This window comes from Aythya ferina (genome assembly GCF_964211825.1).
Source record: "Aythya ferina genome assembly, chromosome: 11".
Lineage (NCBI taxonomy): Eukaryota > Metazoa > Chordata > Aves > Anseriformes > Anatidae > Aythya > Aythya ferina.
Genome location: NC_140307.1, coordinates 10,160,053 through 10,182,566, shown reverse-complemented (window position 1 = coordinate 10,182,566; position 22,514 = coordinate 10,160,053). Strand labels below are relative to the sequence as shown.

The window sequence follows — 22,514 nt, the reverse complement described above, 5'->3', positions numbered from 1 at the left end:
CAAAATTGTAATTTCTGAAGTATGCTGCTCACGGTGTTTACAACCAGTGCATGCTTTCAAACCATTTATATATGCTTAGATTATGCGTGTATGGATGACTCAAGTCTATAATTAAAAGTTTAATATTAAAATAAGTTTTCTCTTTTAATGAAAAATGTAATCCGTGACACAGCAGACTAGAATCTCAAAACCATATTACCATTGTATTAAGGATCATCATATTAATTTTATGCATGAAATCCTCTGTAGACACACCTGAAATTGCAATATCCAGTGGTCAAAATGAAACATGTCTGGGGAAGAAATAAAACCCTACTTATTTCTGCCCAGCTTAAAAGGGCAGTCAGTAGAACAGGGATTATATGGGGAAAACATAAGCTAAAATATATTATTTTTTAGCAGCAATGACAATTAATTTGGCTTAGAACTAGGCTAAGATATTTGCATTAGGCTGTTTGGATTGAGGTCATCATTTCTATTCCACAAGAGACAACACACTCCTGCTATAGGTCATGCAGGAGGGCAGACTGTAATTATTTCTGTTTATTTTAAACAAAGGGCACTTATTTTGGTCTAACAATTTTGGAGAATTGGATGCTGCTATCACTGTTGCTGGGGTATTTTCTTTAAAGCGACGTACTTGATTATCAGTATCTATGCTTTGCTAGTGCCTGTGAGCATAGTGGAGGCCCTGAGCTTATACAAAAAAAAATACAATAAAACCGTTGTTATCTTAAAGGGTCCTACAAAACGTCTTTTTTTTTTTTTTTTTTTTTTAATACAGAGCATGAGAGACAATGTGCTGTTTGAAAAATCTAAAAATTACTGGCTTAGGAAAAGTGGAAAATAGTCAGCAATGTAAAGACTTGTAACATCTACATCATGGAAACAGTGCCAGTAGGGGAACAGGGACACAAACACCATTTATTCTACAGGAAGGCCTGAAGGACTGGTGGCATCGAGAAAAGGGAGGCAACACAGCACCCCTGTACTGTAAACCCTCAGGGCAGCGAGCTGTTTATAAGCGCTGTGTTTATAAGCCATAAATCAGTAACAACACCCGGAGCCGCAGAGGTATGCGAGCGGAGCTGCAGTTCCTGCTTTGAGCCATTCACCTGCCCGGGACCTTGCTGAGGAAGGTTTTGAAGCCCACGTGTAACTTGGTGTGGGGAACGAAGCCTGCAGCACTGGGTGGGAGCACAAATGCTCGGCTGCAGCCAGGTGCCAAAACACCGCATGAAGAATATAACTTTTATTGGGTTGCACGGAATTATTCAGCTGCCAACAAGGCTTCACTTAATCTTTCTTTCTTCACTTAGAAGTCAGTGCATCTCGGCACTTTTTAAGTCCTGACATACACTTATATCGCATTATCAACCCTCACAGGGCTATGTCTGTAGGCACCGGGTCGGTTTCACCGCCTTCAGTTGTCCCGACCCAAACTGCCTCCCTAAAACCTGCCAGGACAGGGCCACGCCAATCTCTACGCTATTTACATCAAGGCACTTTGCCCAAATCCCAATTTCGGGGAACCTGCCCTCCGCCCACCACTACGAGCCCTGAGGCCGGGGCTCCGTGAGGGGCCGGCGGCCCCGGGAGAGAGGCACCGCCCCGGCGGCGGCGGGAAGCGGCGGGGCCCGGCCCGGAAGAGGAGGGCTCGGGGCGGCGGCGGCTGGCGGCACAGGGTGAGGGGAGCGCGGCTGCGGGGGGAATGGTGCCGGGGAAGGGAAGGGAAAGGAGGCGAGACCAGGCCGGCCGCTCCTCTCAGCACGCTCCGGCGGAGCTGCAGCAGGGGGTAGGCGGCTCTGGCCCGGCAGGGAGGGAAGCGAAGCGAAGCCCGTCCCTTCTTCCAGGCTGCGTTGGGCCCTAGGCGAGGGAAGGTGACTGGCCCCCCTGTTACCAGCCCCAAAGGCTGTAGGAGCCCCTGAGATACGTTTTCGGTCTCAGGGTCCACAAAACTCCCGTCTCCTTCCTTCCCTCCAGTTTGCAGATCTTCAAGGAGGCAGCAGAAGACCTCGATGTGGAAGTCGGAGACAAGGACCTTTAGTGCTCTAGATCAGGCAGGGCCTGTTAAAACAGTAGGTGCGGAGCTTTTCTCAGCATCTCCTGTTAGGGCCAGACTGTCACTGATGGGCAGCGCTGGGTAGCACCAACTTCTGCAGGGCAAATTCATATATAGGCAGGTAAATAAGTAAACTAAGACCTTAAATACAACTCCCATTTGAGAAGTGTATTATGAGGCAACTTAAGATCATCTTGGGTGCTGTTCTTTCTTTGAATCAAATTATTAAAACAAAAATCATTGTAAATAAGTAATTATTTTGCTTTGCAGGCTATAATTATCTATTAGGCCTGCATTATATTCTGCTGTAGCAAACTTCTCAAGTTGATCGTAGTAATGTTCTTCCTGCAAGGAATGGATAAGGAGTGGCTTGGAAGTGCCTTCTGAAGAAATATTTTTTTTCTATAGCTAACCTTCAGAAACACCCTATTTCTTTCAACCAGAATTCATCACACTCAAAATTGATTCAAAAGCACTGCTGTGTAATAGCTGACTATATTAGCTGTTAATCTGAGTTGACCTTTTCCTGCATGCATGGAGTCCCTTAAAACCAATCCCAGAGTTTGGACAGATCAATGTTTGCATATCCAGTATATATGTCCAAAGACCGGACGTGCAATTGGAATTGATCTCTGTAAGGCATGTCCTTCATTGTCTTAACTCTCCAGAACAGGCTATTTTGTTTGTATTTGCAGTCTTAGGTCATCAAGACAGGGAGCATCAAGTCGTCTGTGCTATTGTGCTCACTCGACAGTGTAACTTTTAATTGTCCTTTACTTGCCCTAAGTGGATGGTGGTAGTTATTACAGTAAGTCTCAATACATCATTAAAGCCTCTTCTATTGTGTTTATACAAATTTTCAGGATGACTTCGCTGGTAGACATGCCCCTGGATTATGAAAAGATGTTTGCTCATCGGTTCACATCAGATGATAAAGAATACCAAGAATACCTGAAACGCCCTGCAGATCTCCCTCCTATTGTTGAAGAATGGAGAAACAGATCTGGTGGCAACCAGAGAAGAGAACGGTACTGATGTCTATTTTTTTTAAATGTTGGTAGTTTCACAAATACATGATTAAACGATCACTTATTTATTTCAAAATAAAGTTAGGAATTTGTACTGTTAATAGAAGTATCCTTCATAGTTATGTATGTTTAAGGTGAAGAGTCTTATTTGAAAAGTAGTGAGGTTTTACATTTTCTCTCTACTGATATTGAAAGCTTTGATCTTTGTATAAAAGTATAAACTGAACTGCTTTCCTAAAAGGAATGAGCTGGAACCACTGAACCCATTGCCTTGGGGTTTGTTCCTGCTCAGTCAGGAACACTTTCCAGAGGGGAAAGATGGGAGTTCTGCAAAACAAAGTAGCCTATTTTCTGTTGGATAATAATCAGCAGGAAAATATGTGAAGGAACAGGCTAATAACGTGATTATCTGTCGCTAGCTGTCCAAAAAACTTTTCATTTGTAACTTAAGTATTTGTTGCACTGTTAGACTAGCCTGCATTTCTTTCATTAGAAATATCTGTAAAACCCATCATGTCTGCCTAGCGAGTGCAATATTAACCACCTACTGCAAAATATTTTGAATTATATTATTTTTCCAGAATGTAATTGTAGCTTTTTATTTAGCCCTGGACAGTAACATCTGACTTTCACATGACCGAAAAGGGACAATTACCACGTGTAGCACATTTGGTAATACTAACGTCAGAGTTCATATTTAAGTAAACTCCTGTGTGCCTAATAGTTGTGAAGACTTCTAAGATAAATATCTAAATAAAATTTGTGCCTTATCTGAAGCAAAGGACATCATTCTAACTTTTTATTACTCTAGAAAGTTGTCATCAAGTTAAACCCCAAATCAGTTTATACAGATTTAAAAATAAATAAATAAAATTAACAGAGATGTACCTTAAACGTGTACAAAATTTTGTTCTTTGAACTGATGAACTGTTGCACCTACTCCTTGTTCACGAAACAGACTTCATGTAAATGTTGTCTATGCTGTATTTTACCACACCACTGAGATGTCCAAACAAAAATGACTGCCTGGCAGCTCAGGTGCCCATAACAATAGTGCTACAGCAGAACAGCCACAGTTTAGCCTGAACAATACCTAAATAACCACTGATAAGTAGCTCCCTGAGTGTAGTTAAGTTATGGTATATACTCACACTCTGTCAGCTTGGGAATCAACAGGAGACTATGAAACAATTGGTAATATGTGCTAGGGTATGTGCAAATTCCAGGGGTATGCTGTTAGGTAACTGAATTGTATGTAAGCCTGCTTTGCCACAGCTTTCAACCATGAAGCTAGTAGACTGAACCTTGCTTCAGTACAGCTACAGATGAACCTTTTGGTTGTTTTTTTTTCAGTATATGGTCCGTTAGAGTATTTAAAGTTCCAGCAGTGGCTCTACTGCCTATAGAATGCTTTGTGCTGGGAAACACTGTCCTGCCACTGCTCAACAAATCACGTATTGAGTCGTAGTAAGAAATTAATTAATAATCTGAGGTGACTGTTGATATCTTTTTTATGACAAACAGATGAAAATGTAAGTGGTTAATTGTTATGTAACTGTTCATATACTCAGTTTTAAAAGTTTACAATTTGTGCGAATCCTTTCTTTCTTTTTATTGTAGGTTTCAAGATGGCAGATATTTTAGAGGGGACAGATACAACTGGCAAGGTGACCACAGATCTAATCAGAGGCCAGAAAGAGGTTGGGGTAACAACTACCAGCAGCACAGACAAGGACAATCTTACTCTTCCCACTATGGACAATATGGCTACAACTCCTACAACCCAGGCCCTCGTTACCATCCCTACTGATGGTACTTGTGGTTGGAAAGTCCAATAATACTATGTGATGAGTTAGATTTTTGACTTGTCTCCTGTTTTCTTATTTTTCACGGTTTACAGATAACTGAAGAATCCATATTCAAGTCCATTGTTGTTTATCTGTAGCAGGAACTGAAAAAGGGAATACCTTTTATTAATAATAAAAGCATATTCTACAATTTGTTTAGTCTGTAGATCTTAGATTAAATTTGTCTTATATTCTTTTGTCTGCACCACTGAGATCCTCCTCTCTGTTACATTTTAGAAAATGAGGCAGGTCAGGGGAAAATGGTTGTAGCTTGTCTGCAGCCTGTAGAAGCTTGTTACATAGTCTTAAGACAGTTCTTTTTTGAAAGTGACATGCTGTGTCTTTCTCTGGAGAGAATTTTCTAGTTTGACTTTTGATAGTGAGAAAATTTCAGATGCCTTAAAAAGGAGAAGAAAGATACTATTACAGAAATAGTTTATGGGGTTGGTATTTATGAAAACTCAAAAGAACTCTTTAGGTATTTGATAGAGGTGTGATATCTCAATATTTAATTTATTGGGATAAAACAACTGTAGGAAATAAGATCTTGCATATAAGATAAATTCCTGTCTGTTGAGTCAATGGGTTAAATTTATGTGCAGTATTCCTCTTAAAAACATGGTCTAACTATTGGAATAAGAGTTAAGTAGTTTAAATATGTATCTTCTTACTCTAGTAGTTCAGTGGTACTCAAGTTTTACCTGAGAAGTGATACTAGACTTAGATTAATTTGTAACATCTTAAAATAATTTTGGTATGTGCATAATGTATTTCGGATTTACATTTCAGTAAAGCTGTAAAACTGTGATGTCTGTTGTTAATTAGTTTGTACGAGATACTTTGTGGATGTTATAGAAGAAAGGAACCATAATCAATACTGTTTGTATCATACTTTGTTTTATGAGAAAATAGCATAAGCAGTGAACAGTGGGTTTTTTGGTTCATGGCATTTAAGTTCCACATTTTCTTTAACTACTCACGCAATAAAAGTATTTCACGTTAAAAGATGTTTCTGAATATTTCTGAAATCTACTTTTGAAACATTCAGAATTGCAACATTCATCTAGGCTGACAGCTGCTCAAGAAGCAGTACTAACAGATAAGTGTTAATACTGGACAGCTGTTGGTTTAAATTAGATGAGTGGCCTACTCAGCTAAAATAAAGAGGATGAGACACTGTGATTAATTAGAAGTCTGGAGTGTTAATCCTCTAACTTACTTTTGACCATAATAGGGTCAAAGTTCTCTATTTCACCATTAATATGATAAGCTAATTTGTCTTAGGAGAGCAGTGCATTTCTTTCTACTTGACATCTTCAACTGTTGTACAGAAACACAGAACCATCCCTGCTGTTGTCTAAGTCATGACATTATGTGATAAGTTCAAATTACTGCATCTTCCTTTAAAAACAAAAAGTAAATATAGCAGTCAAAAACACTATCTCAGCTCAAGGTGCTTTTGAAAACTAAAGAGACTGCTTACTGTTGATCTTAAAAATGTCCCGTGTGCAGCTTCAGCATGGAATCATTTAGCTTGGAAAAGACCTCTAAGATCATTAAATCCAACCATCACCTAGCACTACTGAGTCCACCACTAAACCACATCCCTAAGCACCATGTCCACACATCTCTAAAATACCTCCAGGGATGGCAACTCTGTGACTGCCCACTCCAGGGCAGCCTGTTCCAGTACCTAACCATCCTTTCTGTGAAGAAATTCATCCTGACATCTAATTTAAACCTCCTCTGGCAGAACTTGAGGCTGCTTCCTCTCATTTGTCACCTGAGAAAAGAGACCAACACCCACCATACCACAACCTCCTTTCAGGTATTTGTAGATGACAGTGAGGTCACCCTTCAGCCTTCTTCCAGACTAGAGCCCCAGTTCCCTCAGCTGCTCCTCTTGTCTCGTTTTCTAGCTCCTTTGCCAGCTTCATTGTTCTCTGCATTCCAGCAACTCAGTATTTTGTGGTGAGGGGCCCAAAACTGAACACAGTACTTGAGGTGTAGTCTCACCAGTGCCGAGTACAGAGTGCACAGTCTGTGAAGCAAAAGCTGTAGTGCTGAAAAGTGGCTCCACCTACCTGTTCTTTTGCTTTCCCCTTTTCAGACAATATTAAGAGCTTTGATATAATATTTAATATCCTACTCCCTGATGTACCTGCCTTGAATTCAGTTGTTTAACCTTAGAAATGTTACAGTGAAAGGTTCATTCTTCCTTGAGAAGTTCTACAGGATGAAATGCTCTTTTAACCCTTGATAATTAACCCCCATTAATACGGAAGAGCTGTTACACTAGGGAATATAAGCTTATCCAAAGTTACGCTCTGTGCACTATCAAAAACCTGCAAAGTGGTTTGGTGGAATTCCTTTTTAACACAGAATCACATGCAAGGAGCCAGATAACCCAGACTCCTACCTCCAAGAAAGGAGCGCATCTCTTTCTGCAAAGAGCTTGATACTGCCTGCTATGCCAGGGAAGCCAGGCTGTGCCAGGATATTCTTCCTCCTTACCATCTGGAGTAGCATCTCAGGTTGAAATAAAACCTGGCAAAAGGAATGGGTTCTCTCATCTGTTGCTTATCCTCAAAAGCCCAATAACTATTTTAATTTTAGTGTCTTTCAGCTAATGAATGAAGAATCTACAACACTGTGGCCAAGCTGTAGCACATAATATTATGGTGGCCTAAATGGACACTACAACTTTAGAATCACACATTGCATGGCCTCAGGTGTCATATTCTGAGTTTCTTGACCAAGTGATCAGGAGAGACACCAAGGCCAGTGCAGCTTCCTGGTTTCTGTCTTTCTTTACGTCCTTGACTCCTGTTATTGACCACTTGTCTCACCATTAAAACTCTCAATTCAACTTCAAGGGATTGTATGATTTACAAAACTTGTAATAATTATGGCAAGAATATATATATATATTTTTTATGAATGCATTTCTAAGTAAATGCATATTTTGCACTAGACAAAAAGATAAACAAAATTTAATGTATATTGTCCCTGAAAGTTTCCATTTAAATGAACTTGTATCTATGATAAAGTCCAGTCTATTGCTTCTGTCAAGCTAAATAATACCAGTAAGTACTGTCTCCAATCACAGTTTTTGCATTATGGTGTGTTACAGATGATAAAACTGAAGCTACATTAATTTTAACATTTGCAACTTCAAACACTGCAGAAATTGTTTGCTTTAAGTATGATGGAGATTGCAGGGTAAACATTAAAATTCAGTGTCTGGAATCTGACTTTAAGAGAACTTTTCCCTCTGACATTTGCTCAGACATCATTATTAATGTGAATAAAACAAAAGAAAGATAAGTGTTATGTATTAAAAAATGACTGCCACGTTGCCAAGAGTTTAATAAATGCAGAAGTTTGACTTCAGCAGTCCTAAATCCCTTCCTGAACATGTAAAGCAATTTTATGCAGACAGTTAATTCATGCTGAAGAATTATCACGCTAAATTACAGGTGCTGCAGCAAGAAACTTCCAAGAAAACTCAGTAGCTTTTGTAAAATTTCTTAACTAGAATTTTAAAAAATGCTAACCACTAAGCCACTAGCTACTTGAAGCCAAGAGAGTGCATAGAAAAATTCTTAGTATGATTTGTGAGATACAATTTTCCAAGTGTTCACTGCTATTCAACCTCTATTTTATCCTAACTCTTCAGCTGGGAATTGAGATGTGCCGACATGCTTCGAAAGGTTAGCTAGAAGCTGAAATACTTTCAAGAGGCTCTTTAAAAGATATTTCAGACAGTGAAGACAGTGTCGTATTTCTGATATACGTATAATTATCACTCAACTTCTAGAAAAAAATGTATTTCATCTCCTCCTGTTCAAATATATCTGAATGTATTTAAACTCCTACTATTAATTTGCTACTAAATATTCTCCTTAACCAAGAAACATGGTCACATTTACTTCTTATACTGAGATGCTGGAAGGAAAGTTCTTTTTATATCAAATTTAAGCTGACATTTCCTCTCCACTATCATTCCTATTCCTTACAATATCTCTGAATTACACAACTTTGGGTGAATTTTCTTACCTGATCCAACTGGTGCAGTTCCACCTCCTCTGGCTCTGACAAACAAGAGGGGTTAGGAATACGTGGCCCAGGAAGGGAAAAAAGGACTGCTCCTTACAGCAGCGGCAGGCTGCCTTCAGAGTGTTTTTATGAAACTGCACCTCCCTTATGTTTCATTTGCCAATCAGGAAAAGTTACTATAATTTGTCTCCTGTATGTTAGAGGAAAGCTACATAATCCCACTTACATTACGCACAGCACTAGTGTTCTCATGATCAGAAACTAAACAAGATTATGGGTCAGATCAGGTTTCCCTAAAAGTACCTAGGGAGTATGCAGCCCGATTCAAGACACACAGACACAAATCCTAGAGATCAAAACGGAGTCCAGTGGCTCCAGAACTGCCAGGATGGTAGATGGCAACTATAATATGGTGGTGCACAATGATCTTTCCTCTCAAGATGATTATTTTTACATTAGGCCCTGCAGGCTGTAATTTATTTTTGTTTACCATGGCCTATATTCTTCCTCAATAGGGCACGGGCTGCACTCAGTGGTTGTCAGTCCTCATTTGTTTATGTGAACAGCAATGCCAAAATGTTATCTCTCTGCAGCTCACCCCCTTATTTTCTAAGTACTGTCCTATTAAAATGCAAATTTATTACAGAAGAGTTGGCAATCACTACATTTTCCTGCAAGTCTAATAACACAGGACATCATTTGTATTGGTTACCTTCTCTGATATTTCCAGCAAGTGGGAATACAAATAAGTGTTATCTTTTTCCTAACACACTATTGCTTCTTTTTCTAGTAATATTTCAGCAGATGGATAATTTTTTTCCACAAGTATGGAGCAGTGTTTTTATTTATTTATTTATTTTTAATGATTACTTTCATATTCTGTAATTCAAAACTTGCTTCACTAACAAAAGATCTATTAATATCAACTATAAAAGCTGCTCCTGCTCATCATTTGAAGAAAACTTATCTATTCAAAAGATGAGTTAAAGTTCAGGAAGCGACTTAGCTATTTGTTATAGAACTACAAAAGCAAGCTTATTTGTGAAAAAAATCTAAAGGGAAAATCTTCCAACTGAAGATTCAAACAATTTTCAAAATGAAACTTGTTACACCTTAAAAGAATGACAATAAGTTTCTTCAAAGCTCTTTTACACGGTTAGAGAAGATGATTTGGTAGTTATATACCTACATAAATTAATAAATTAATACTATTTCTAGTACTGTTTAGATAAAGGTTAAAAAATATCTCTCTATAAGCATACACAAACACATAAGATGTTTTATATAGCTTTTGGCCACCCTGTGCCAAGCATTTAGCGCAATCAGAGCTGATCAGAAAGTCCAAAGTCATGTCTGAAGTTCGTTTCTGAAGAAATGCTTGAAGACTTTATTTTCTATTGTAAAGACTTATTTCCTATTGAAAAGGCCTATTTGCTATTAAACATGTGATCAGTAGAAATAAGTTAATAGTGATAATTACCAAGTGCAACCAGCCCCAAGCTATTACATAATCGTTTTACATAATAAAAAGAAAATTAAATTTTCCATGGCAAAAGCTTTCTTTTTTATATGCTTTAAGTTTTTCCCTTTTGTAGTCATCAAGTAACCTTGATTTATGAATCCCACTGAGCTCTCAAAACAAAGTATCTTTAAGAATAAGTTCTTATGTGCTGCAGTGTTTTTAATGGCACGAGCACTTGAATACAGCAAATGAAACCCTTGGAGTTTAGGTTTAGAGCAAGAGCTCTGCGTGGATACATGTTCTCTTCAGACCAGTATTACTCATGCAGATGCCACATGCTCACAACACCCACCCTGAAACAAATGGCTGCAGCATCAGACTTGGGGTACATACACCCTCCTCTAATCCACAGCTGCAGCTAAACTGCTGCAAGAACATAAAGGAGCTTAACCTTAAACTGCCACAGGGGCAAATCCTATTTCTCCAGTCCTGCAGCTCAGAGGATATTTCCATCAGCAGAACTATGCTTTTTTGTTGTCCTAAGGTAAGATGGGACTGGGGAAGGTACCTTGTACAGCCCAGGCAGAGACTAGAAGGAGCACTGCTGAGCTGAAGGAACAGTTGTTTCATGGCCATTTGCTCTTGTATACTGAACCCCTTAGGGGAAAATATGTTTTAAGATGTAATTATTGGTTATCAAATGACTTTAATGTCCCTCCACAGCCTGGGAAAAAGAAAAAAAAAAGAGAGAGAGAGAGAGAGAGAGAGAGAGAGAGAAATTCCTTCTTCCTCCAGACTCCAGGGATCTCCGCAGCCTACACCAAGCTGGCAGAATATGGACTCAGGAAGCAGTTAAGCAGCTGGCTCATTATACTGGCAGAGTTTTCAAGCCCTTAAGTAAGGTGGATAGATCCAGGGAACGACAAACAAACAGCTATTGATGACTTATCCTGCAGTCTGCGTAAATCCCACTGAAGAGCCTTTCTGGACCTCACCAGCAGGATTTTAGTTTTTAAGAGACAAAATTGATTTAGTGCTAACTAATAAAAGATCAGCCTAATTCTACTTCCCTCCATACCTGCATTAGATATATTCTTATTATTGGCCTACATTTTTTTTTCTTTTTTTCTTTTTTTTTTTTTTCTCCAGTCCCATGCTCTTTTTACTCTTCCTCTTGTCATTCCACAGGCATCAGGCTATTCTATGTCAGAGATCCATTTTAGCAGTTCCTCTTATTCTTGAATGCTCTTAAAGACAAGACCTTCTAAAGCTACTGAGTGTAAAATTTGAAAAAGACAGCTTTGCCACAGTGCCAGTCATTCTAAAAGGAAGTTAAAAGGAAAGGGTATTTTCAAAGACAGAACCAGATGTGTTAATTCCCAGCTCAGCTACTACCACTTTTAATGCTTTTGTGTCTTGATTTCCCATCTGTAAAATAGTGGTTAAATCTGCCCTGTTTCCCTCCTGTCTGCTACATATTTCAGCTACAAGTCTCCTAGGCAGGGGCTGCTCCATTTAAAGTATAGTTATGGTGTACAACAATCTCAGCTGGGTCTGTATGTCCTGGTAAGAGGCACTGGGAATGGTCTGGTGGATGAATCGATCTATTTTCTGACCATTATTTAAAACAAAACAAAACAAAAACATGTGATAAACGCTGTGCAGGCAGGGCCAATCTAAACACTGCCTTTATTTCTCCATGCAGTTACACAGCACGCTATTTACATGTGCACAGCTGGGATGCTGGGGCCAAGCAAGCTCTCAAAGCCAGACCTACACTAAAACGATTCTAACTCCTATGGGTGCAGTAGAAAAATGCTTAAAAAATATAAGCAGCATAAAGGCAGCATCATCATAGCTAATAGGTATGGATAGTCCCATTTGACAGTTAGTCCTGAATTCAACCAAGGTGAATTAGAAATGAGGGGGCAGTCTATGCAAACTTGATTCCACATCAATAACATTTGTGCTGCTTACTGTGTTGAATGTCCTATTCATTTACACCTAATTGATTTCAGAAACATTTTCTCTCTTGTACATGCACACCATAGAATCACAGTAAGAGTAAAATTCTGACCTCATGGAAGTATTACAGCACTTTTTTTTTTTTACTTTTTTTTTTTTTTAATCAAGCTGTTTTACACCTACAGCAAAGGAAGAGGAAAGAAAATACAGTGGGGAAAGAGGAGGAGTGGAAGTCTACTAAGATGAAAGAGGGAATGCACTGGTGCAGGCAAAGGAAGAGAAGTCTTCCTCCAAAAGAGTCTATTGAAAGGTCAAAGAGAGTGTTCTTAGCATCTGAGAAGATGAAATCATTTCATTGAAGGTAAAATGCAAGGCTGTTTAAAAGCCATTTGTGACTGATGAGAACTGGAAGACAAAGATGGCATCACAATCTCTTGGCAAGAAAATTCTTCCAGATGGCATCTCTTTCTCATTAATGCTCTGGGGGAGGATCCTAGACAGCCCAGCAGGTCCCGTCGTGACTTTGGATTCGAAGCCATCCACAAACTCAGCTGCCCTTTGGCTCAACTCCACTTCTGCTGCACATGCGTGTGGCACGCAGCAGTGCTACAGGACATTAGCTGATGAATGAAATTAACTGCCTATTTTTACCTCTTCAGATCACACCTCCCAACTGTGTTCTAAAAGGCAGAAACCTGCCCATAACCACGTCTCCCACTTTGTGGCTCAGAGAACTTTCTCAAGCTCTCCAAGTCTTCTACTACTAGTATAGTAACCTTAAGGATTGCTAGAAAACACAGATTTTTAACACAAAGAAAGTTGACCTGTTGAAGGTCAACTCATTTTTTGAATTCATGCCTCCCAAAGTGGGCATCAAGATGATCAAGATTTCTATGCTGAATTAAGACCAGACTGAATGCCTGCATCTTGGCTTCACTGGGCAAAATCAGAGCAAGGCTTTAAACAGGCTACACAAAGAGCAACGAAGTGTCAGCACTGCCTGGTTACTTACAGACTGGACCAAAGGCACCTTATTCAGAGTAAGCCAACTCACTTAAAACATTTGTGGTATGCTTATACATGAGGCTGTGGATGTGCTGCTTTGGTTTAAAGCAGACTTGTTACAAGTTACAAGCAAGATCAGATGAAATGGAAATAGGACACTAAGGAAAGAAAAAATGCAAAATGCAAAAATTTTGACTTAGACAACTAAAACAGTTCCACTCAACCCATGCAAACCTGCGGGCAGAGCAGTTCTTCAGGGGGGTACAGCAATCTACTCAGGGCTTTCCAGGCTCCTTGTCAGTAAGAGCCAGTCCCACACAAACAGCACATGCAGCCCTTACGGTTTTGTTTTTGTTCGTTTGTTTGTTTTTCCTTAAGGTATGCAACCCTTTCAAATTTGCACAGAGAAACATAAGCAAAAAAAAAAACAAACAAACAAGCAAAAACAACAACTTTATTGTTGCCACAATCCAATGGGTTTAGGAATCAACATTATAGCCTTCAATGCGAGAGCTCTTTTTGTTGTGAAAAAGATTCATCAGTGGCCCCCTGCAGAACACCATGAAGCATGAGCATGCTTCCCACTGCAGCTAGGCCTACCCAGACTGCCTGCCAGAAGCATTTTCAGGTTCTTATTTAGACAGGAGGAGCTCCAGTTGCACTGAAAACTGTCAAACTTTCCCTGATGAAAAGCTTTTGTCCCTATCATCAGCCTCTTTGTTGTCCCCAGCTGTCCCCCACAGAATATTTGTATTTTTTCCCCTCCAGTCTAATTGTAGATGAATTGAGGGACAGACTTCCATACTTCCCTCTGGAAATTCTCCTGTAAGCCTGTTGGAGCTCGTTACCTATGCCTTCTTTCTGAACTCTGGCTGAAGTACGTGACCTCTTCCTCCTCTACAGTGTTTGTCATCAGCTCTGAATTTGCTACCTTGGGTCAGATTCCTTGTGGAATGGTGTGGGGCAGTGACTTCTTGGTATTTTTGTCTGTGCCACACCCAGCCCATTCAGGGATCCCAGCTGAATTCAGGAGAATCCAGGACCCTTACAGGGCCAAGCACCTATGGAAATCTCTACTGAGCGAGCTCCCATACAATTGTTCATAAGAAACCCAAGGAGAGTTTAATATGGCAATCTCTCACTGCACAAGAGTGGCTCAGTTTGAACAACTGAAAGGAGGTTATTTAACAACAGAAAATGACCGTATGTACCAAAAAGTCATTTACACATCACTAGGATTTGTCTGGATTAACAGAGAGCAACGGACAATGCTACAGACCTCAAGCAAGCTAAGGGTCAACAGGCAGAATTTATTTGAATTCCTACAGATTAAGCTGCTAAATAAAACACATTCTTTCCTGTGAGCATAGCAGATATAAATATATAGGAGCAGTCAGTCCCTGACTGCACGCTGGGAACCTAAACAAATGTTATAACGCATGAAGGATCTTGTGCATGTAACATCTGCACCGCGACTGCGGTGGGGAGCGCCACGCTGGGCCCGTGCTGCTCCTGAGCCTGGCAGTGCCTCACTCGTCCCCATGACATTGCTGGCCCGCAGGCAGAGCTGCAGAGTGCACAACGTGGTAACGGGGCTGAGTATCCGCAGGCAGATGATAAACTGCAGCTTCCCATGCAGGGACAACCAGGACTTCTATTTTAACCAGCAAAACACTGATCTGGAGATGGGATTTCATTAAATGCAGTAAATTGTTTACGTGGTTTCCACGCCTTACTCAGTTTCCATGTCAAATTAACACATCTCATCAGGTGAAGGCGAGCACGCCATCCTGAATACTGATCCAGGCCAGAATGCAATTCCAGTAAAAATTAGTTTAAGTCCTTTCCATTGGCCCTTTGTCAGCAAACTTCATGGTACACAAGACAAAGAGGAGGTAAAGGAATAAAACAAAATCAAACACAATATACTTAACATATTGGGAACAATTAAAATGGGCTTTTTAATTAACCTTGGTAACCTTCTAGGAGCTTTCAAATTTATATGGCTTTAAATGATAATGATTTCAACAGAAAGCATTTTTGTTTCTCTATGAAAGGTATTAGTAGGAAATTGAAAAGCTGCAGGAAAATTCAATTGCATTTTTCACATTTGTTATGAGCCTGCTCTAACTGTGCCACAGGAGAGGTATTTAATCATGCACCACTCCTTGCTTTTGGATGCTCTCTTCCTATTTGGATTGGAAGGACACGTATTAAAGGGTCATTAACCAAAGTCATGTACATCATCTCTCCCTCACAAATCAACACCATAAACACTGCAACAGCCACAGAGCCGCTGTATAATCAGGGCCCAATGCAGGCTTTGCGGCTCATACAAGACTAAGTGGACAGACTAAACTACCCCAAAGAAACCTTTTTCCCTCCCAAAGAAAGGGCAAAGGCCTCGCAGCTGCTGGAAGACTTCTTAGAGCTATCTCATGTGCAAACGACAGAACCTGCATGTGCGACTCTGGTCCCACAAGTACCCTGGCAGCTGAAGTCTCAGCACAAGCAATCTCATTACCTGGTTTCTACATGGACGGTGCACTTACCCCTTGTATTTACACAAAGTTTTAAGCATGTGACAAGAGCTTTACACTCTGAACACATTATGAAAGAAGATGAGAGACAAATACCACATTGCACTGGCTTATACAAGTCACGATGGCGGTACTGAGCACAACTGCACGGAACAAAGGGCTGTGTCACAGAATCATATCATGCAATGTTTTCACATCAGTACACTCCATAACATTTTTAAATAGAGTCATACCCCTGGCTGCACAAATTCATAAAGCAATGAGACGCCGTGGTGAGATGTATACAGAAGACTTCCCTTCTTCGTAGTTACATTCCTGTCTCCGTGCACTGAATGCAGTACCTCTGACTACTAAATGCAGTGAGATGCAGTGCACTTCCAAAAAGCACAGAAAATTAATTTTGAGGCTGAGTTGATTCCTGCTTAGTTTATCCCACATAAGCCTGTCTTTTATATGGCATACTTTGTCCTTAACACACAGGGGTTGATTTATGCCTCACCATTTTGGAAATTATTTCAGGATGGTCTTTTTGCCATAAAAGACGTGCACAGGAACACAGTGTCTGGCTTACTGAAGAAAACCGAGCAGCATTTCATCTCCTTCAAGGAGTCTCATGATCTACTTTCTTACTTTTGTCATTACTATTTAATGATATTATAATTACTATAAGCCTCTAGTGTTCAGAATAACCACAAAACAAATACAACCTTGATTATGCTCTTATTATTATTTGTATTACAGTGGCAATTAGAGACTTGAGCTTTACCCAAGGAAAAGAGGAACGTGCATCTCCAAGAACCTGCATCTAATCCACAATGAGAATTACAAATCAGAAAAGATTAGGGGAAAAGGACAAAACACAGAGGTTGCTATACCTAGATCACATGCTCATATTGTCTTGTTTTAGAGGCCTGACATTCTTCTTTAGAAAAGATTCTGTCTCTCATGAAACTGGACACAAAGATAATCAGCAGTCCTAGCCTCTAAAATTGGCTCACATCTTATTGTTTAGTACATGTTCCTTACAATGCTCAGATACATCTTGCTCTCCCCTGCTGCCAGTTCTAGGTTCACTACAGTCTTGATAGCTCATTGTCTGTTGCCACACCTGCTGTCAGTCATGCTTTTTTTGTTGCGACTAAGTCGTCACAGATTGATTTACCCTTTAAAACTGTGGGCTGTATTTATCCTCTAAAACAGGCATGTAGCAGAAGACCAAAGGCTCCTTTGTGGAGAAAGCTTTTCAATGTTGAAGATGTGTGTCACTTCTGCTTGACACTGTTCACAGGCAGTAAAGCAAAAGAAAACAAGTGCTTGATTCACCCTCTCACATACTACACTGTCGAATGAGCCAGTTAATCAGAAGACCTGATTTCACCATTCTTAAGTGATTTCACTTAAACCTTGACATGTCTTCCCCTTTCGGTATTTGCTCTCCTTCAACAGTGGAAATTAATACAGCAGAGTCATTAGGTCTAAAATTCAGACTTGATGATTGGTACGAATTTCTCTGAGTTCAAATTTCTCTTCCAATTAAGCCTTAACGCTTTCCTGACAGAGAAAAAGAATGGAGTGTCTCATCTGGAAGCAATTTTAAAGACAGTCCACAGTTATCATCCCCCTGCAGAGCAAACTTGCGCCTTAGCCACTAACCTGAATGAGCTCTTCTGGCACCAGCTCCTCCCACCGCAAGAGGCTGGAAGCTGGCTCACAGGGCTGCCAATTTAGCATGACGAAAACCTGTGGGAGCCTTCTCTTTACTTTGGAGGAAGCTCTGCAGATGAGGTAAGACCCCAGGAGTTGCAGTTGGCTGACTCTGGTGTCATGGGGATGTGCCAGCCTCTCAGAGTCATTACAAATTGTTAGTCCCGACTTGCTGCGAAGGATAATAGTTCAGTCACCAAAAAGAAAAAAATACTGCCAGACTGTAGCTGCCTTTGTAGAACCAATTTACTTAAATGAGATGAAAAGGCAGAACAGATGAACTAGTTATAATCAGCACACAGACTTTTCCATCTAAATTTGTATTTTAACTCACAAATGTCTCTAAATAACAATAGCACCAGTATAGCACTCTTTCTATATTACACATGGGTATGGCCCTTGCATGGATCTATGATTTCAGAAGATGAATCTTTCCTTCCTGAAAAAAATCAGTTTGGCATTTAAGGGCTCACAATTCACACTAAAAGGGCCATAGAAAATAGCCTTTTCCCATCTAGATTCATAGATTGTAAGTAAGCAAATCACTGTGAAAGATGGGGCAAATTATGTTGCAAATTATTAGATTTACAGTCTTTGAAAACATGACAAGGAAGGTATTACTCTTGTGACAGTTTTTCCCCATTCTGACTTGAGTGCTAAACAGCAGAACAGATGCCATAAAACATCTGGAGCCCATCACATCGTTTATTCTGTGCATGCTTCTCCCCAGTAGAGCTTAGGACATGCTGCAAATACTTCCAACAAGCCAAAAAAAATTGCTATTAGTTCAATAAATGACCTTTAAATAATGTAAATTATTCTCTATTCTCCCCTCCCTACCATGTTTTCTCTTCTTTGTTTTCTGATTTGAGAAGTTTGCCCATTACTCAAACCCAGGAATCAAGCAAACAGGTACTGCTTCTTCAGAGTCTAATCAAGGTACCTCCCTATGGACACCTGGGGGACAAAGCCTAGAACAAAGCATGTAAATAGCTAAGATCTGAAAATGAACTAACAAAATTTGTTTATTTAAATTTGTAATCCCAGGCATGTAAAAGTTGAAGCACTTCACTACATTATTTCCCAGGTAAAAGACTGAGTAGGTCCACTGAATGAGCAGAAATCACATGCAGCTGAGAGACCAAAGGTTTTCTATATAAGGTTGTTAAACATTCTTCAGAAAACACATCTTTAATGGAACTTTTCTTAACAGCCTTGTGATATAAACAGTGGTGCAAGAAAAAAAAAGCATTTCTTGTAGAAGTTTATCTTCCAGAAGATTAAAGAAAAAATACTTTCAAATTCACGTGTGATGGCAACCCCAATAAAAGAAAGGCTTATAGCAAGCTCTGGCATTGCATGTTCTTCTGGTCTTGTTTCCCTAAGTGCACAACGTGTATACCTACACCTCCACAGACAGTTTTACTTATTTTTTGTAGATTTAGAGTTTATATAGGTTTATATACTTCATAGACTACTGAAAAAAAAATGTTTAATTAGATCTTACACCTTCTCTGCTTTCACGCACCCAGACATTTGGAAGACTAGTCTTGCTACACATACACAACTTAATGACAGCTATTGTCAAATTAGTGTTTTCAGATGCTCTGATTTCACATTTATCCTTTCCCAGAAATATCACCTAGTGCTTCATTAAATAAAAGACTTTTTTTTTTTTTTTTAATTCTAGCTGATAAGTGACAGCAATCACAGCAAAAAGAAGTCTGACAGTTTGAGAATATCGTTATGAGCTGATCACCTTTTAAAAATATTTGACCAAAAAGCTCTTGGGTCTGCTTTGGTAGCTGAACCTGAACTCAGTGAGGAAGTGACTGAGCAGAATCAGACGTCCTCATTAAGTAAAATTAGTCAAGTACAATTTGCCTGGCTGATCCCCTCTATGTATTAACCCTGATTTTCAGACATTGATGAGCTTAATCAGGATTTTCAAACAAAAAGAAAAAAAATAAAAAACACTCATGAACCTAGCAGGTTTATTAGGAACAGATTGCATTTTCACTGTCAAAAGGCACCAAAGAATCAGCCGAAATACTGAAGAAAATTCTCTGTTCATAAGCGCATCCTAATAGCTAATAGCAATCTTTCCTCATAGCACGAACATGACCTCAAATATGTGCTAGCTGATTGCTGTCAGATTTACTGAAGACAAAAGGAGACATTTTATTAAAGGGCAAATGCCAAGAGGCTACACAGAGCTGCTACAGGGCTTCACTAGAAGGGACAGGTTTGCCCTCTGATTGCAAAGATTACATTGCTAGGGCTTTTTCCCCTTCCACAACGAATATATCTCAAAGTGCTGTCAAGCCCAAGAAATGAAGAAAAAACAAAATACTGTAGCAGATAAGGAGATAAGTGTCAGCAACAATGCTGATGTAACAAATAAAGAGCAGAAACAACCCCAGAGAGGCTGGTCCTGCTTGAGGGCACTTAACCTGAAGCAGTGGCAGCAGAAGTGAACGTGAGAGGGCAGCAAGAGGGCATGTGGACTCAAGGGAAGGCAGGCAGCTGCTGGAGCAAGGCTGGTGATACTGCTACCAAGTTTACCCCACAGACCTTCTGAGCATCAGAAAAGAAGCAATAAACTTTGTAGATGTTAAGACAATCTATTGGAAAGGGCATCAGAGAAAAAAAAAAAAAAAAAAAAGGTTCTGTAGAAATATCTCATTTTATACAGTTTATAAAATTTGACTTGCCAATGCCCCTTTCAGACAGATGGGCATTGTAGAGGTCCTAACATGTTTTGAGGGTCCTGATGTTTTTTTCCCTTAAATTATGCCTTAATGCATCCTGCTTTGCAAGACACTGCAGCAACAACAGCTGGCCAAAGGAACAACGTGCTGCAGCCCTCCCAAGAGCACCGCACACATGCTGGGTAATGGGAAAAAGGCAGCTTAATGACAATTATCCCAGAATTACAATTTGTAACTCCAGTTGTTCTCTTAAGGCAGACTGCTTTATCTGAGCAGCACAACGTGAAACTTTGTGCTCATTTCAACACTCTTTTCTCCCTAAGTTCATGGTCAACTGTTTGCTTTACAGCATGTTTCAATAGTGACCAACTGTTACAGCAATACTCAATTCATTTCCTTTTCCCTGTGTTCTTTCAACTCAAAAACTCAAAATGTTATTTAAACAACATTCCAAAACCTGAGCCTCAAGCTGCAGTAAGATGGTATGGTAGACTACTCTGTCACTCTAGCTTTCCCAGCTCTTGAGACAATAAAAAAAACTAATAAATGCAGTATTTATAGAGGAAAGCAAAATTCTTCATGGCTTACTGACAATTACTTGAAAAGCTATACATAAAGGACTAGGAAGAAATGAATTCCAGTACCTTAGAGAAGCAGCAGACTCCTCCTTTCAGACAAGTATTTCATTTCTTCAGCAGCTTTTTGACTGTTTATTGTGCCTTGGTTACATTAACAGCGCTTTAGAAAGGCTGCTGCACTCAGGGCAGAGAATAGTAACGGAGCTAAGCTTTACATGCAGGTACAGCACCATGTTCCCAGACGGAGCCAGGGGAGCACATTTTCACACTAGCTAATATGGCAGTGAATCACCCTCCCGAGATAAAGGCTAAAAACATTAGGAGGGGAATATAGCAGGCTGGAATTCAGGGTACAAAAAAAAAAAAGGGATTCAGCTGGTTCACGTTTACATATGCAAATAAACAGTATGAGAGGGGAAATACTGAGAGAGAGATGTGAAGTAATGAAGAGAAAGAGCAGGTGTATCTATCTTCCTGCAGGCTGAAGGAAGGAAGATATTAAACGGTGCCTTCTGGTAAATTGCCACTGCCAGTTATTGACAAAGTTGTCAATTATATGGGATTATTTAGACTGATGATACAGGAAGAAATGGGGATTTAGAAACACATGGGACTAAAAGCAGAGATGGGGCTGTACTGCAGATGATAAATGGAGTGGACTGAAACAAAAAGAGCAAAGAGGCCAGTTTCAGAGGGTATAATTAAATATCCTTAATTAGCATATTAGAATGCTGCAATGAAACATATACCTACTTCCAAAGTTGGATTTTAGAAAATAAACATTAACTGAATGGAAGAAAGAGCAAGAATATTGTCTGCCATAAGATTGCTTGACATAGAATATATTCAGTTAACTTTTATTTTGCTAATGTTTAAATAACTCAATTATATAAAAAATGCACTGCCTGCCCACGTCTATAACCACTAAGATATTAAACCACCATTATACAGATCTTACTGAAATTGGTCAGACAATGCATTAGGAAAAGAGCACTGAGCTTGAGTAAATAGTAGGATTTCAAGTCACATTGCTAAAGAAAAAAAGATGTTCTTATGCACATAGAATAGTTAGATGGGGACCATCATGCTAAAGGAGCCACTGCTTTATTAAAAATAAATGCTGCTGAAAAGTTAGGGAATATTTACTACCATAATTTCCTAAATAGAATGGAAGATATTTCATTGTGTTCACAAAGAGAGTTGATGGCAAGGAGCTAGGCCTAAATCACACTTTTGGCATTGATGTCTTGTTTGGTCATGTAAGCCACTTACCTTGCTGTGCCATACATCAGCAATACCTTCCTGCCTCCCAGGCACGTCACAAGAATAAATGTATCAATGACTATTATAGATATATTATAGATATAATTGGGAGACCACATGAAACCATCAATACCCTTCTGAAACATTTTTGGTTACTGATATCAAACAAATTCTCTGTTTCCAGCACGTAAAGACTTCATTTGCCACACTGCTCACTCATCCACTGGGTGAATCTTGAGCAAGACAAAGCACTACTACCAGGATAACTGAATTTCCACTTCTCTGTTTCC

General features: G+C 39.6%; 1 protein-coding gene across 4 annotated transcripts; it reads left to right on the top strand.

Annotated features, from left to right (window-relative positions):
* The first annotated feature begins 1,555 nt into the window (after window positions 1-1,555).
* On the top strand, window positions 1,556-5,942 carry RAMAC (RNA guanine-7 methyltransferase activating subunit). 4 transcript variants are annotated; one of them, XM_084532111.1, is made up of 4 exons: window positions 1,681-1,880; window positions 1,984-2,082; window positions 2,926-3,090; window positions 4,711-5,942. In XM_084532111.1, the coding sequence occupies exons 3-4, from the start codon at window positions 2,927-2,929 to the stop codon at window positions 4,898-4,900; spliced, it is 354 nt and encodes a 117-aa protein (XP_084388237.1). In that variant the 5' UTR covers window positions 1,681-1,880; window positions 1,984-2,082; window position 2,926; the 3' UTR covers window positions 4,901-5,942. The 4 variants fall into 4 exon arrangements, with proteins under 4 accessions (XP_084388234.1, XP_084388235.1, XP_084388237.1 ...); XM_084532110.1 differs by having other exon boundaries at window positions 1,984-2,183; XM_084532108.1 differs by lacking the exon at window positions 1,984-2,082 and having other exon boundaries at window positions 1,556-1,685.
* The last annotated feature ends 16,572 nt before the right edge of the window (window positions 5,943-22,514 follow it).